At 41.6% G+C, this 16,342-nt stretch overlaps 1 protein-coding gene across 1 annotated transcript in view; it reads left to right on the forward strand.

The window, feature by feature from the left end:
- The window catches only part of LOC103604704 (netrin receptor UNC5D-like), a gene marked incomplete at its 3' end in the record, with an annotated part of 96,938 nt that overhangs the window by 33,444 nt on the left and 47,152 nt on the right, over positions 1-16,342 (forward strand). The window contains 4 exon segments of the mRNA XM_008589280.1: positions 4,672-4,686; positions 5,440-5,625; positions 9,759-10,136; positions 14,849-14,958. Coding sequence (XP_008587502.1) covers positions 4,672-4,686; positions 5,440-5,625; positions 9,759-10,136; positions 14,849-14,958 — 689 coding nt within the window.

The raw sequence follows: 16,342 nt of genomic DNA on the forward strand, positions 1-16,342 counted from the left end.
AGTACTAGCACAGTGCCTGGTATATAGTAAGTGCTATTTAAGATTTTGTTGCTGTCATCATTAATTACACCAGTAAAACAACAACTAAAATAACCATAATGAGGTTTTCAAGGGTAAGAAATTGGGAAGGCAGAGTTGACTGGTTAAGAGGTTAAGACAGTCCAAAGATGGCAAATATAACTGAAATTGCTTACCACTGGTGACCAGGGCTGGCCATTTAAAAGCTATTTTCTGATGTGTTAAATTAAAGAAAATAAAATTTTGTTTCTTGATGACAGCATGTGTAAACAACTCTAAGAGTGGCTTCTGTTACGTCATATTTCGGCGTGCAATTCAGTATTTTGGCAGGTCGGTCTGTATCAGCAGCACCGCATGCACTGAGGGTGCTTCCTGGGATGGCTAGTGCCGGGCCTCCCGAGGGATTCCGACTCAGCGGCTGGCTGTTCAGTCTCCCATTTGTTTTGCCTCTCAGGCCTCTCTTTGTGAATATTTATCATGTGAATTCCTTAGTAATTCACTGCCTCATGCATACACCAATTCATATTGCTTGTTTTTTGTTTTTCTGAGTGGGAGTATTGGTCATTCTATGACTTCTACTAGGAAGTAAAACAGAGTATCATATGTTTTGAAAGGTTCTTGCTGTGCTCCTTCATTAATTCTCTGTAGTTTATTCAAATCCTGGTTTCGTTCCTAACACAGGAATTGAATTAAATTTCCCTTAGCAGGTGGCATGAATCTGCCTTTCGAATGGGAGTCATGTAAAGAGAAGAAGACTCGCCAAGTAAACAGCCCTTCTATTGACCCCTTTGGGGACACTGTTTACTATAAACGACTGGATGTGATTATAATTCATAAAGCTTTCAAACTTGTTAATGCCTTTTCCTAGAACTATGAAGATCAAAGAGGCTTCGAAAGGTCATTTAGTCCTTCTCACCAGCTTTGACCAAAAAACTGAAATAAAATAACTGGAGACTACTGTAAAGTCATGCTGGTTTTTTTTGAGACTTTCTGAAAGGAGATTTCACAATCTTCCTCAGAAATACAGTTCGATTTTTTAAAAGCCCTCGTTGTAGAAAAGGTCATTTTAATATCTAACCAGAGTCCCAATTGCTGTTATAAAAGGCCATGTCCTCCTTTTCAGTCCTTGTTAGAAATGGTGAGGAGTTGGTTCCTAGCTCCATCATAAATGAACGGTCATCGAGCATCTATTCTCTTCTTACAACACCCCTTTATACATTCAGGATCACCACTGAAGTCACTTTACAGCTCTCTTTTCTCCAGACCAAATGAACCTATAAACATTTCATCTCCAGGGTCCTAGTTTCCAACTCTCTGTTAATCTTTGCAGCCTTTCTCTGCGGATGTCTGGCCCCTTCCAGCAATGAGCACATTCCTCAGTAGTTTCTGACTAATTTAGAAGACAAGAGATTTCTCAGTCAGTGATCTGCATTATTTTTTCTCTTCTTTTTTTAAACCTATAAGTTGTACACAGTTTTTTCTACCACCTGTTGGACCCTTCCAGGCTTTGCCTAAAGCTTTGTCACCCTTGGAAAGAGGAAAGTAGAGATGAAGAAAATAGCAAAGACATCAGTAATACGTTGATATGTAAAGCTTCGTTTATGACACAGAACGTCTGAGATTAGCACCGTGCGCTGACACACAAGCAGCACAGTCTGCTCAGTCACTGCTTTCTTCAGAGTCACTGTGAGCACACAGAACAGCAGCAGTGTGTGCACGTGAGCGAGCAGACGGATATAAACATGCATACGTGTAAATGTAAAGTAAAAGGAGAGCCCTCGCAGCAGGGGTTCTAAAATCAGCCTCAGACTGTGCCTTCCTTAATACTTCTCTTCTCACAGTTTGAGGCCAGGCAAGCACTCAATCAATAGTTATGCACAATGATTTACATGTTTCTATGGGAAATTACAGCGGTATTAACGCTTTTGAAGAGTTTAAAGCAGGCAGGGAGAACAAATCAACTCACTGGCATTCAGGTAATTAACAATAAAAAGTATGACCTAAAATGAGTTCAAGGAGCCACAAGTGACATAAGAGTTCAGAAGACCATGGGCTGGCACCTGACAGATAGGGAGATGGAGATGGGCAGGTGCCCAGTGGGGTGGGAGGGTACATTACACTGACCACTATGTAATGCCTTTTGCTAGCAAGTGTCCAGCTAGCAGCTAAATTAATTACAAGTGAATGTGGGAAGACAGCAGTGCAGCCAAGGGCCAAAAGCATGAGCACAGGAGTGGACATGAAGAAGCCGCCAGGCCCTTTGGAAGGGACTGCACTGTGTCGTCGTGTTGCTGGGGCGATGCTCCTGGGAAGGAGCGGCAGTGCTTGCGACGTTCTGATGAGGGTTGGGTGTGTGCACGCGTGCACGTGTGCATGTATGTGATCCTTCCGCAGAGGCACCTGTGTGCTCCAGACATCTACACACAACTTTCTCCTTTCTCCCCTGAAGCCAGAGTGGAAACCGTGGAACTAAACCTCAGGTGCTTCTGGGGCCAGTACTGAACACACACAAAAGAGAATTGCTACCACTTTTGTAAACACAGAAATCCTTACCGGGAATAAAAACCACTCTATGCTCCTAGAAAAGTTAGAAAATGTTGGGGCAGAGGAAAACAAGAGAAAAAAGAATGAGATGAAGTGCTAGCAGGAAGATGGAGAAGAGAGGAGAGAAAAAAAGAAATGAAGAAAGCAGCACAGTGCCCACCCTCAGAGGACTCGGCTGTGGTGAGGACATCTCAGTAAACCTCCTGAGATGGCAGATGTGCAGCGAGCGTTGGACTCACCTCTGTAGCTGCACCTGCATCACCAGGGTCTCCTCAGCTGTCTTTTGCCACCTTTAGACAAGGAGCGACGGAGAATGTGAACTGTGTGCGAATTCCTTCATGAGTCCTCATTCCCATTACAGGGCTGGCCCTCAACAAACGTTTGTTGGACTAATGACATTATTGTATCCTGAACTTTCTAATTCCAGGACAGATTGTTCTTGTAAGACAAGTACCGCCTGGCTTATCTCTCTATAGGAATCTCTGTTCACTGCCTCCTAGCTTTTAGGTCAGGCTGCCCACCAAGTGGCAGGGTGAGCCACATGGGAAGCCTGTCCTCACCACACTGGTCTCCCTCTCTCCTTTCCCCACCCTATCCCTAAAGTCCTTCTGCTCATTTTTAAAATTCTGTAATTTAGTATGTCCTTCTCTTGACTTAAGTCAAGTAGATTCTGCAGATGTTCCTGGGAGAGGAACATTTGTACCTCAGTCTGAAGGCATATGTAAGGTCCTTTCTAAAAACGGTGTTGGTATCTGGAGGGAGAATGACAATTCTGGTTACCTGGGCAGTGAGAGAGTGGACACATAAAGGGTGAACTAGGAATCCAGGGGAACAAAGACCACTGCTTCTGCTACTCAGTTTGGTCTCAGTACATTCCTGTCCAGTGAGGTCCACTTTCAGCCCAGGCGCTTTGCCCTGGACATCCTCCTGGCTGCTGGTCCTTCCTGTTTTAGTACCTGCGAAGCTAAAGGTGTCTTGGTCTCCACTTTGCCAACTCAGCAACAGAGCAGCTGCATTCAGCACGCTGCCAGGCTGTTTCTCTGTATGTGTGCATTTGGCGAGCAGGTGTGTCCTCCCCAGATACACTTTTTAAGGTGACAGTGTCATCACTCAGCAGTGCCAAAAGAACTGGAGAGAAGGGTGGAAAAAAGGCTAATTGGTGTCAATCCAAAGTTCCCTCACTGTTCCTGGTACCCTGGCATGAAGCACCTTCTGTGTTGTGTGTCGTCTCTCTGCTCTGAGTATAATTATCCCCTCCAAAGAGCGTGCATAGGGGAGAATGATAGTTTCCCTCCTCCTTACCCAATGACATGGGCAGACATGGGAACTCTGAGGTTGATTAATCACCGCGCCTGTGGTCTGGGTGGTCGGACCAGCAGGCCTCCCGTCCCACTCCCTTTCCCATCTGGACCATCGTAAAGTTAGAACTAAGGCCTAAATCACAACATGCTGTTCTGGTTAATAAGAGTGTTTGATGAGCCTCTGACCTTTCTGATGCTGTTCTTTTTGATGGTTGTGTTCTCCCAAGCATGATTTTTATATGTTTCCTGCCCTATTACTGAACTGGTTCTGCTTGCTTTCCCTGTTCACTCTTTAATTTGGTAGCACCTTATTTTACAGTCCACTAACTTTGTTGAAAATAAATTCACTTTACTTGTGCGGTTAGTGCTACTCATTTGATAACATAAGTACCATATTAGGGTGCAGTGAATGCATTGCAAGTCCCATGCAATTACAGGGGAAATACACGATGGGTTTATTTTATCCCGTAAGCCCAACCCAGGGTGACATAGTAATTACTTTTGGAACCATTAAGTGTACCTACCGCATAATCTGTAGGAAGATTAGTTATGTAGTTGGCATTTGCCATCTTCCATTTCCACACGCTTTCAAGATTATTCCTCTTTGAGGATTCTGCTGTCTCGGATAGATCCCTTATGCTGAGTTGCAGTGGCCGTTATGACTGTGCTTCAGGGATGATCCCTACCCAATGTGCATCTAGAAAAGGAGGTGAAAAACAGCTGTAACACACTTTGGGGGATGGAGAGACACCGACATTCTAAATTCAAACTAACGCTTTTATTTTTGCTTTGCCCATGCATTCAATAGGATGGAATAGGAGAGGTATGAGAGAAACAGCATGTGCCATCTTAAAGGCCAGTCCCCTTCCACGACAGCATATTACAGTCTAGCATTTAATTGGCATCAGAAAACATTTACCTTGGACATAATAGCACCTGGGACCAAGACCTTCATATCTCACAACAAAAATTAGCTCATAATGATTGTATGTACCCTAAACTGATATTGTCAGTGTTCTCTCAATTTGTATGATTTTTGCCAAAGCTAAAATTCCTATTTGTGAACTCTGGTCTGCTCTCTCGTGACTTACAGACCATGTGTTATCTTCTCATCCTAGACAGCTCTCTGCAAGTGCATGTGCCCCAGGTCACATACGAGCAGAGCAGTTCACTCATATTTTGTCATTGTGTGTGCATCTGTCCTCCCTCAAATAGAAATAAAATATAAAAAGTATTCTGCAGGTAAATGACTTCTGAAAATGAGAAAGTTAAGGAGCTGTCTGTTTTAGTAGAAAAATATTATTTTCTTTGCCAAATTGATTCTCATCAAGAGTCTATTACATGGTAAGCTCCCTTAATGCAGTTAAGATGTTTGACTAGCGTCCCTTTGATTTATACAAGGCATTTGAGAAATATGATTCTGGTGTGAGAGAGCATACAACGGTGGCTAGCTACACATGTCATTTTCTCCAAGAAGTAGCACCAAAAATCCAATTGCATTTTGTTTTGTATCCCGGGGTGGCTTTTTGGCTTTGTGCCCACGTTGGTCATGCAGGATTTCTCTTGTTTCTTGCAGGCATTGAGAATGCCAGCGACATTGCCCTGTACTCGGGCCTGGGTGCTGCAGTCGTGGCCGTTGCTGTCCTGGTCATTGGCGTCACTCTTTATAGACGGAGCCAGAGTGACTATGGAGTGGATGTCATTGACTCTTCTGCATTGACAGGTGGCTTCCAGACCTTCAACTTCAAAACAGTGCGTCAAGGTCAGCGGCGTAGGGCCCCCAACACCTCGTCCTCAGGACCACAGACTGCGCTCACACAGGAGCCTCAGTTTCTCTTTGGTCCTGTGTGAAGGTAGCTCTTGGCACTGGGAGCCGCTGTCAAATTGTCTTCACACATTAGGAGACCAGGCTGGACGATGTGGTCTGTTAAGTCCTAGACTACTACGGGGACAAATGTATCTCAATTTCCATTAGCAATGTTTTAAATGAGGCTTTTCCACCTTTGATATTTTGTAAGCTTAAAGAGTTATTTTATCTCAATTTATTTAACTTTCTGTTTTAAGAAGCCCACTTTGAGGCTGCATATTTAATTTAGTTAACTAAAATATTGGTCATTCGAGGCTGAGGATCAACTCTTGTACCACAGCCTCCCAGGTATATTTGTTACACTGTTCATGAGATGGAGTCATTCTTGTTACTTCTATTTTAATTCAGTGAAAGGACTTTAGAGGGTACATGATGGGTCACTTAGCCAGGGAAAAAATGAAATTCCAGCCTAAATGACTCTCAGCTTTTGCCAGGTCTGAGCAATCTTTTGTTGTGGAGAAAGGAAAATCTATCACATCAGACTCTACCAATGCTCATTTTCAATACAGAGTCATTTAATTCTCTTATATGAACCAAATCTATTCCTGATTTTGAGGTGGGGATGAGATGTACGTGGCTTTCATTTTTACAAAAGTGAAATTGTCTCCCTTCAGAGGATGAAGATTTGTACCTGGTTCCTCATCATCAATATTGTCACCTTTATTTCTGTTCACTGTGCATCAGTCGTGATGATAGCACAGGGCAAGAGAAGTCTCAGTGCCGGGTAGTGACTGAGTGCAAAGGCTTCTGAAATAGAAGCCCGAGCATTCTAGAAGAGGAAATTGAGAGGTGGCCTGGAGACACAAGAGCCCTCTAGCTGCTCACTTCTGGGCACCTCCGGATGAGGCCTCCGAAAGGCTTGGGTGTGTGGTTTGGTATATGGGATTTAATTAGAAACAAATCCAATTAAGAACTGATTTTTATGCTACATAAGAATCTGAAAATACATTTTCATCAAATAAGATATCAGTATCTTAGACCATAACACTCGAAAACAGAGGAAATACACAGCGTGAGAGATAGTTTTGTATATGTCAGTCCACAGGCTTTGGAGTCAGTTAGATCTGTGTGTAAAACTGCCGTATGACCTAGTTAAGCAGTGATCCTCTCTGAGCCTCAATTTTGACAGCTGCAAAATGGGTATACTGATATCCACCTCAGAGTGTTCTTGTGAGGATGAAATTCCCTGGAATAATATAGATAAGCCCATGGCACATGGAAAGTGCTTGCAAATATAGGGAATAGAGTTCTAGAAGCTGGTTATTTCCTCTTACCTTAGCACAGGATTCCAGAATGTTCCATAGAGCACCAAGAAGCAGGTGAAAGGGGTGTTTCCCCAGCTAAACACGTCTGGGGAATGCTGACTTGCATGAGCTTAAACACATCTCCTGACTGACGGGCTTCTACATGTCTTGTGAATCTCTAAAAGACTTTGTTGCCTTGTCAAATTTATTTGAGCACTTTGTGTTTTACTTTTGGCCAAGAATCTCACAAAGCTAGTGATATAACGAAAAAGCCTTTGGTAAATGCTGCTTTCCCTGTATCCACTGTGATGAGGGACCTCACATTGGTGGTCATGTGCTTTTCACCTCCACCGTCTTAGAGACATCCCTCCTTGAGCAATACATCCAGTGCCCCAGCAAGGTGAACACTGAGACTCGTAAGTAGAATGTCATACTTAGAGTAGACCAGGGACTTGAAAAAGGATTTCCAAAGAGAAGATTGGGGCAATCAGGGGTGGATGCCTGGCCCCAATCAGGCTACGGTCAAGTTGGCAGCCAACTCTTTTCAACTTTGAACTCTCTTACATGTACATCTTTTATAATCAGGAAGTTTCCACTTAAACACTAACTCTAGGAAATACCTTTGCTTCTTTGCTGCACATAACCTAGGAGAGTCTTTTAAGAGTGGCCAAAAATTAAACTTCAGAAGGTGAGGGCTTGAGACAAAATAGCCAGAAGACATAGGGATGCAATTTTTGAGGTGTCCATGGAAACGTCCATTCAGACTCTTTTCAGAAGTGGGATGGTTCCTTAGTCCCACTTCTTCCCTGGGAAGGGGGTAACCAAGAGCAAGGTTGTAACCCGTAGCCCTCAGTGCCGTTCCGATCAAGAGAACAGCTCCTTGATGGCGCCTGTGTCTTCGCACAACATCCTCAAGCGTGAAAAAAATGCTGCATGAAGGAGCCTTTAGACCTACAGCGTTACTTCATCTCGTTTGTGTATTTTCCTCTGTGATTCTGGATTCTTAGGGAATCAGAAAAGGAAGTGGGAAAAGTCAAGGTTGTAGATTTCCTGTTGATAATGCTATAAATTATGAAAATGGAAAAACAATACAGGCTAATACAATATGGCCAAGAATTGCAGTATTTTCTTTCTTTCTCTCTTTCTTTCTTTCTTTCTTTCTTTCTTTCTTTCTTTCTTTCTTTCTTTCTTTCTTTCTTTCTTTCTTTCTTTCTTTCTTTCTTTCTTTCTTTCTTTCTTTCTTTCTTTCTTTCTTTCTTTCTTTCTTTCTTTCTTTCTTTCTTTCTTTCTTTCTTTCTTTCTTTCTTTCTTTCTTTCTTTCTTTCTTTCTTTCTTTCTTTCTTTCTTTCTTTCTTTCTTTCTTTCTTTCTTTCTTTCTTTCTTTCTTTCTTTCTTTCTTTCTTTCTTTCTTTCTTTCTTTCTTTCTTTCTCTCTCTCTCTCTCTCTCTCTCTCTCTCTCTCTCTCTCTTTCTCTCTCTCTCTCTCTCTTTCTTTCTTTCTTCTTTTTTTTTTTTTCCCTCAAAGATGACCAGTAAGGGGATCTTAACCCTTGACTTGGTGTTGTCAGCACCCAAGTGAGCCAACTGGCCATCCCTATATAGGGATCTGAACCTGTGGCCATGGTGTTATCAAGCAGCACATTCTACCAAGTGAACCACGGGCTGGCCCTAGATTTGCAGCATTTTCAAAAATATCATACTTTAAACAGGTTTGTCAGGCCCCAAAGGAAGATTGTTTAATATGGTTTCGGTTTCAATTTGTGATGTCACATTGATGGACTGATATGGGTGGGAGGTTTGGGACTGAGGGTTATTTTGTTATTTACTAATAAATGAGATTACTTCATCACAAGAAAATATCACAGCATTTCTTTTTAATATTTGGCTTGGAAAAAATTGGCAAGCCTCAACAGATGACAAAGTCCAATTTCTCATGTTTTCGTAAAGATTGTTTTTTCATTTGTTTTGAGACAGAAAGGAAACCAATCTAAACTGCTCTCCACGTAGAATGTAAGTCCTTCACTGTCCATGTGCGGTGCATACTTTCCCTCTCAGAGTGACATATGCATAATTAGAGCAAATTGGCTTCTCAGACATGGAGCAGTTCATGAGGTCCCCTGACTCTTTTGCTCTGAGGACACGTCATTTCCTCCCCCAGCTCCAGAAACTGCCCAGAATTCCACGGGAAATGTGCTGCAACTGACGCAATTTCAGTTATAAACAGCACTACCTCGTCACCACGCTGTGTCATCTCTTGCCATTTAATGAACAGATTTCTTTTTCAAAACCTATTTTCTAGTGACCATAATTCTCACCTGCACCAGGCACGTTCTTTGAGTAAGCAGAGAGTGGTCCTCAACCCTGGCTGCAATTGGAAACACCTGGGGAGCTTGGACTCCATATATAAGACCATTCCCAGCCCCAGGGATTCAAATTTCATTGGTTAGAAGTGGGTCTTAGACGTGTCTTTTTTTTTTTTTTTTTAAAGCTTCCCTTTTCCTGTTAAAATAATCACATAAACAATAATACCTGAGTTAGTTGCCTGGTGGAGTGCCAGAAATACTTGCTTTGAAACGGTAGCTTCTAAAGATCTCTGAAAAGTGGAGGATTTTGGTCACTAATGACCCATTGCAGCTTCTCTGGTTACTCGGGGTGGTCTGAAGAGCTAGATCTGACCGGAGCAGCTTGTAACCATCAGGTTGTTGTGTAGTTTGGAGAGGCAGATAGAAAGGGAAACTGAGGTGCTTTTTAGTTTCTGAGTGACAGATCAATTTTCTTTTACTAGGTAATTCCCTGCTCCTGAATCCTGCCATGCAACCAGATCTGACAGTGAGCCGAACATACAGTGGACCCATCTGTCTGCAGGACCCTCTGGACAAGGACCTCATGACAGAGTCCTCACTCTTTAACCCTTTGTCTGACATCAAAGTCAAAGTCCAGAGCTCATTCATGGTTTCCCTGGGAGTGTCTGAGAGAGCCGAGTACCACGGCAAGAATCATTCCGGCACTTTTCCCCACGGCAACAACCGCAGCTTTAGTACACTGCATTCCAGAAATAAAACGCCCTACATCCAAAATCTGTCATCACTCCCCACAAGGACAGAACTGAGGACAACTGGTGTCTTTGGCCATTTAGGGGGGCGCTTAGTCATGCCAAATACAGGTGGGTGGCAAGTGTGTGCTCGTGTATCTTCCAGCATGTATTTAAACATTACATTTTATATTTATCAGATTTGTTTTATAATGTTCACCATCCCCTTGCCAGAGATGCAAACACGTTGGTCCACCAGTCTGCTTGATTCACACAGCAAACCAGACCAGTGCTGAGAGGAGATTTTGCGATCTTCATCTCGGCATGGACCCAGCACTCCATTTGATGCCCTAGGACAGTTGATAGCTGTTATTTGCTAGGAGGTTTGGATGATCCCCAGGGTTTAAGACCCTTTGAAATATATTTTCTAGAACATGATCAGGAAGTACCTGGAACATTCTTTGACATGACTTACAGGCACTGTGTTTATACGCAAGCATGGTTTATGGCACCAGTATATTTTGTGTGATGACACTTGGAGTCTAATTTCATCAGTAACTGACCTAATAAACACTCTCAGTGTCCATAACTTTGCTCTAATGTTGTTTTATGATGAGCAATGATGGGGGATCATTATGGAGCTGCTCTTTTGAATTCACACTTCAGTTCCAATGCTTTGTCATAGGTACAATTAATTCTCAAGTTTTTTTCTCCCCTCCTTTTGGTTGGAAGAGAGGAGATTTTCTTGATGTTTTGACAGGATACTTAAGGTGTCCAGTCCAGATCACTTTTAAAATGACATCCTATCTATGGATTAGTCTTCAGAGTTGCTGCTTAAGCCCTAAGTGGATGGCCGAAGAGGTCAATTTCTCCTCTAATTTCTAAGTAACAAGAATTAGGTAGTGTGACGAATCAGGTAGTGCTGTGTTGGCTGCTGAGAGAGAAGAGATTGCACTGGATCCGGACCTGCCAGAGTTATTGAACTGCAGTCAGCATTGAGTCAGGGCCATTAGGGCCTTGACAGATTCCTCTCTATCGGGGACTAGCCAACTTTTCAAATCAAACATTTTATCTAAGAAGGCAATCTGTAATAGGACTAGTCTGATGCTACTATTCTAGCTAACTGACCCCTCTAGTAGCTTAGTGACTTGAGACTGAAATGTGTTTCAATTTGATGATTGTAGTCTTGTTCTCTCCTAGATTCGTCACTTCCTTAAAAACTTCATTTCAAAATGTATTCTATTTCTTTAAAATATCCCTCAAATGCAACCCTAATAATGTTTTTGTCTTCTCATCTTCCAATTCTCTAAATCTTTCTTGGTCAGTGGTAAGGATCTTGGCTAAAATGTGGATGAGTGTCAATGTCTGAGCATCTATGTGTGATGTATTCTTCCTGTTGATAATTAGCAGACAGGCATCACAGTGCAAATGGGTCAGTCAGCCACAGTTACCAATTGCCCTTCCTGTAAGATCCCATAAATTAGAGGTGTGGGTCCTGGGAAATGAAAAGTAAAAGACACAATGCCTGTCCTCTCAAAGAAAATAGGAGGTACAAGTACACATCAGGATCCTGTAAGGTTGCCCATTGAACTCCTGTACATTTCTCTATGTCTTCTTTCTAGCTCATGCTTGGCTCTTAGGAGGTTCTCAATAGTTAGTGGTTGAATAAAGTGGCCGGTACTCCTCCTGTCTCTTCCCATCCTCATTTGATAGTGTGTGTCCATGCGTGTGCACATATTTACACACATGTCTGTACATTTCTCTATGTCTTCTTTCTAGCTCATGCTTGGCTCTTAGGAGGTTCTCAATAGTAGTGGTTGAATAAAGTGGCCGGTACTCCTCCTGTCTCTTCCCATCCTCATTTGATAGTGTGTGTCCATGCGTGTGCACATATTTACACACATGCGGAGAGAGTACCAAGACCAACCCATTCATTGGCTAGGTTTGTATAATGTCCATCAAAGAAAGATGAAATCATGATGAACCAGAGATTTTTCTTTCTCTTCCCGTCTGACTTGAGACGCACTCATGTTGAAAACTAAAAGTTCTGATAGCATTGTCAATAATTCCCAAACAGATCGTCTGTAAAAGGGGCATTTCAAAGCTCCTGACAGGGAGTGCTGGACAAGATTGAAGCTGTTCACTAGGAGTGAATTTCAGGAAAAATAAGAGCGGGTAATTGAAATACATGCTGTATTATTTGCAGGACATAAATGCAAAACATGACTTAGGAAGCTAAAGCTTAACAAAAGGAAGGCACGGAAATTAGATTGTGCTAATGCTATTCATCCCAAATTGTCATTTGATGCCCGGCAGTAATTTTTCAGAAAGGTTGGCATGGTCTCTGTGCTCTAGAAATCATTTATTATGCAAAATATGAAACAGAAAACTCACTCAGACAGGTGGTTCTGTTGTCATATCAAGTGAAAGGCTGTCAGGATAGCAGGTGGAGTTTGAGGGGAGGATATTTTTCTTTAATCAGAGATAACTGGTGTATGACATATTGAAGATGGACACTTCTTTAGGGGACCGTAGGCACAAAGCTTTTCCACACTGCTTCTCATTCATGATAACACATAACTTGCTACCCTCCGTGACCCTCGCCTCTGTGCTTGACCGTCTTCAGTCTTTACACATAGTTGGTGTGCATAGGTAGGAGGAGGGAAGTATGTTTGCAAGATAGTATAGTTTCTGATTGAAGAAGAGAAAAAATATTTTAAAGCACCAATGATTTTTTAGACTCAGGTTGAATTTAGGAGTATTATGAATAATGTTTCAATCTAAGCATGGGGAATTAAGCCAACTTGAAAGAAATGAGATGTGACCTGCTACTTTCCCAAACATCCTCACACATTTTCCGGTTTTGTCTGGGAGTAGACCATCAGGTCGTGATGATCTGTAGAAGATAGCATGTCCCAGAGCGTTGTTTTTTCACTAAGAATTTTGAATCCTACTCATTCATTTATAGATTTATGATGTTTACCTGGTTCTTAGTCTAGGCCGGGCATTGTGTGTGCTAAGAGTTATTGATGTAACGTGGTGTTACTGTTTGATGACAGTCTCCTGTACTTTTGTATCTGAAGAATAGGGACTGCATGTCTCTGTTGTAATAATGGTCTGGGAGCCTGACCGAGTCAGCAGAGAGAAAGTGCTGTATCAAACCGAGAGAAGACACATGTCCAGGGCACGTATTCAGGGTGACGCGTAAACATTCTGAATATCCTGTGTTTTACAACTGTGCTCCACGACAGGGGAGGCTACCACGGAGTCCACTTCATTTGCTAACCACACTTAAGGAATAGTAGAAAATGGAAGGGGAAGGACTAATGAGAAGTTATTGTTGAATGGGTACAGAGTTTATGTTTAGGATGAGGAAACGTTTTGGGAATACATGGAGGTGGTGGTTACGCAGCACTGTGGATGTAACTAGTTCCACGTAACTGTATGTTTAAAAATGCTTAAAAAGGCAATCCTTATGTTATATATATATATATATTTACCACAATAAAAAAACAATAGAAAATGGAAGGAAGAGCCTGATTGGAGATCCCTAAGTGTGGCAATTTCAGCTCTCCTTCTAGTGACATTAAAGTCCGGAATACAAATGGGTCTCCTTGCTGAAAAGCTGTAAGCAAGATTTAAATGTCTCATTCTTAGTGCTAGTGAAAGATGCTGATGATAACTAGCACGTTAGTGAATAATGCTCATGAACAGGAATTACAAATAACTTGTTTTGCAATGAGTCTTGCATTCCTGGATTCTGTACCTGCTCACAGCATGTAGAAGGATATCAGTAAGGCCTGCCATCTCTAGATTTAAACTATCACCGGCAACCTGAAAGCCTTCTGTACAATTACATTAGCTGTAATGAAAGGAGAAAGTGCGAGCCACATTATTCAAAGAGGGTGCCCTGAGATATTATTTTGTGAAGGTCCCAGTGTTTTTCTGTTTCATTTCTTTTTATAAATGAAATGCTGCATTAAAGAGACTCCCTGTCTTCTGTAGACTCTTCTCTCTTGGCCAAAGTGAAATGTTTTCTTCACAACGTTTAAGAGGAAAGAGGGTTCATTTAAAATGCAGTGTTTTGTGGCTTCCTGTGCCTTCTCTCCCTGCATTATATTATTTTACTGAAGGCTGCTGAATTTCTTCAAGTTGACATTGATACAAATATGGTTAAGTCCGCTTTATAACTTTACCCCTTCCTAGCTTCTGTTTGCAAATATAAGGCCACATTAGTTACACAATAACCTATAAGATTTCTAAACTTTCAGATGCTTTTACTTTCTCTAGTTTTCTTGACAAAATTCAGTGGTCCAGTGAGAACCACCCTCAACTTACTTCCAGATGCACAATTTGTAAGACAATTGTACCAGGTTCTAGCAAAGTTCTAGTTAGCTCACTCACCATTCAGGTTCATTTTCAGGAAATCAGTAGAATCTGTGGATAGAGACAAGACAGAGAAATGCATTTTTAAATTTTGGAGCAGATTAACTTGTTCATTGATAAACTCTGATATTCTCAGATATGATTGATAATGCCTTGTCTAAGACACCCAGTTTTTAAGGAAATTAAACAATGTTGAGGAGACTTAAAATTAAAAACAAAACAAAACCACAAAACAATCTGAGCACTCAGTTTAATAATGTTCCCTTTTTTACGTTACTATTATAAAACATGATATTTCCCTTTATTATCTCGGACTTTTTAAACCTTCTAAGGATGGAGATTTCAAGAATAGCTGTGGGAAGGTCCTGTTTTTTGGTGGGCATCTATATGGTGTTCATGTGAGGTGCTTCAAGATAATTGGAAAATCTATGAATAACCTCTTGGCTTTTCTGTTTTAGGGGTAAGTTTACTCATACCGCATGGCGCCATCGCAGAGGAGAATTCTTGGGAGATTTATATGTCCATCAACCAGGGTGAACCCAGGTGAGAGACAGAGAAAAATGGCATATTAATGACATCCTAAGTATGGAATGGAACTTCTGCAGAAAATCTGAACTTATTAAGATAGTGTGGAGGTGTGCAGGTGAGACAGTGAGATTTTCACTCTGTAGAGGGAAAACCAGTTGCACAACCAGGGGCTGTAATGAAAGCATGCATGGCTGTACATGTCACCGTCACTGGCATCTAAACAGGAGGTACCAAATGTAAAACAGTGAACTGGTAGAAAGGGCCTCTGCATAAACACTGACTACCTCACCTAGCCTCCCACTCAAAAGAAAAAGGGAAAAAAAAAAAAAAACGATACCTGGAGGTGTTAACACTCTTTGGTGTTAGGCATTATGCAAATACATGCAAAGATTGACTTGTGACCCTTTTATTGTCGGCAGAAGACCTGCTATTTACAGGCCAAGAGACAATTCCTTAAGCAATTTTGCTCAGTAGAAAAATATAGTCTAAACTTCAATAGCTTTCAGGTATGACAAATTTCGGCAGCATTAAATTCATTTACATGAACAAATACAAATCTTGTCACATCCTCTTTTAATGAAAGTAGTTGGTTATTTTCTTAACGTAACTATAATATTTGTGGAAATGTTACCTTCTTCCACGAGATAACCTAACCCCTCTTTTGAAAGCAATTTTTCTCATAAAGTGGATCTGTCTCTCTGGCATTTTTAATCATAACATCTTGGTTATTTTAGAATAGATGTTTTTGTTGTTAGCAAAGAACACATGAAGGAAAAACATGGAAGAGAAAAACAGGCAGAGAAACAGATGGTTTAAACAGATTTTGACAGCTGTTTCCATAAAAGGGCTCGCTGGTGCCTATGGTCTTCGCTCTCTGCTGTACCTGGGAGCAGAGCGAGAACAGACTCAGCCAGTTGTTGGTGAGACTCAGGATTTGGGTGTAGGCTGTGCTATGTTGGGATCTCATGTTATTTTCTCAGTCCCATAGAGCTAGATATTTACTTGTACACTGAAAAGGTGCTGGCATCTAAATAACTCCACTTGGCAAATAGGGGAAACTGAGTCTTGGAGAGGTTTGCAGAGTTTACTCAAAATCTTAGTTGTCAGTCAGTTAAGCAGACCTAAAAGTGAAGTTCCCTGGATGGACATCACTTCTTTGTCATCACTTTGGTGGATTTACATGAGAAACCATTCGTGTTTGTAAATGAGGTCATGGTCAGTTACACATGTGCTTTTTAAGCACATCAAAGTTCCCTGGATGGACATCACTTCTTTGTCATCACTTTGGTGGATTTACATGAGAAACCATACGTGTTTGTAAATGAGGTCATGGTCAGTTACACATGTGCTTTTAAGCACATCGTCCTGCAGAAATCAAGTGTGGGGTAGAGTGCAGTCAGTCTCACCGGAGTCACAGCCTCCTG

The sequence above is a fragment of the Galeopterus variegatus genome, unplaced genomic scaffold, assembly GCF_000696425.1.
Source record: "Galeopterus variegatus unplaced genomic scaffold, G_variegatus-3.0.2 Scaffold5348, whole genome shotgun sequence".
Taxonomy (NCBI): domain Eukaryota; kingdom Metazoa; phylum Chordata; class Mammalia; order Dermoptera; family Cynocephalidae; genus Galeopterus; species Galeopterus variegatus.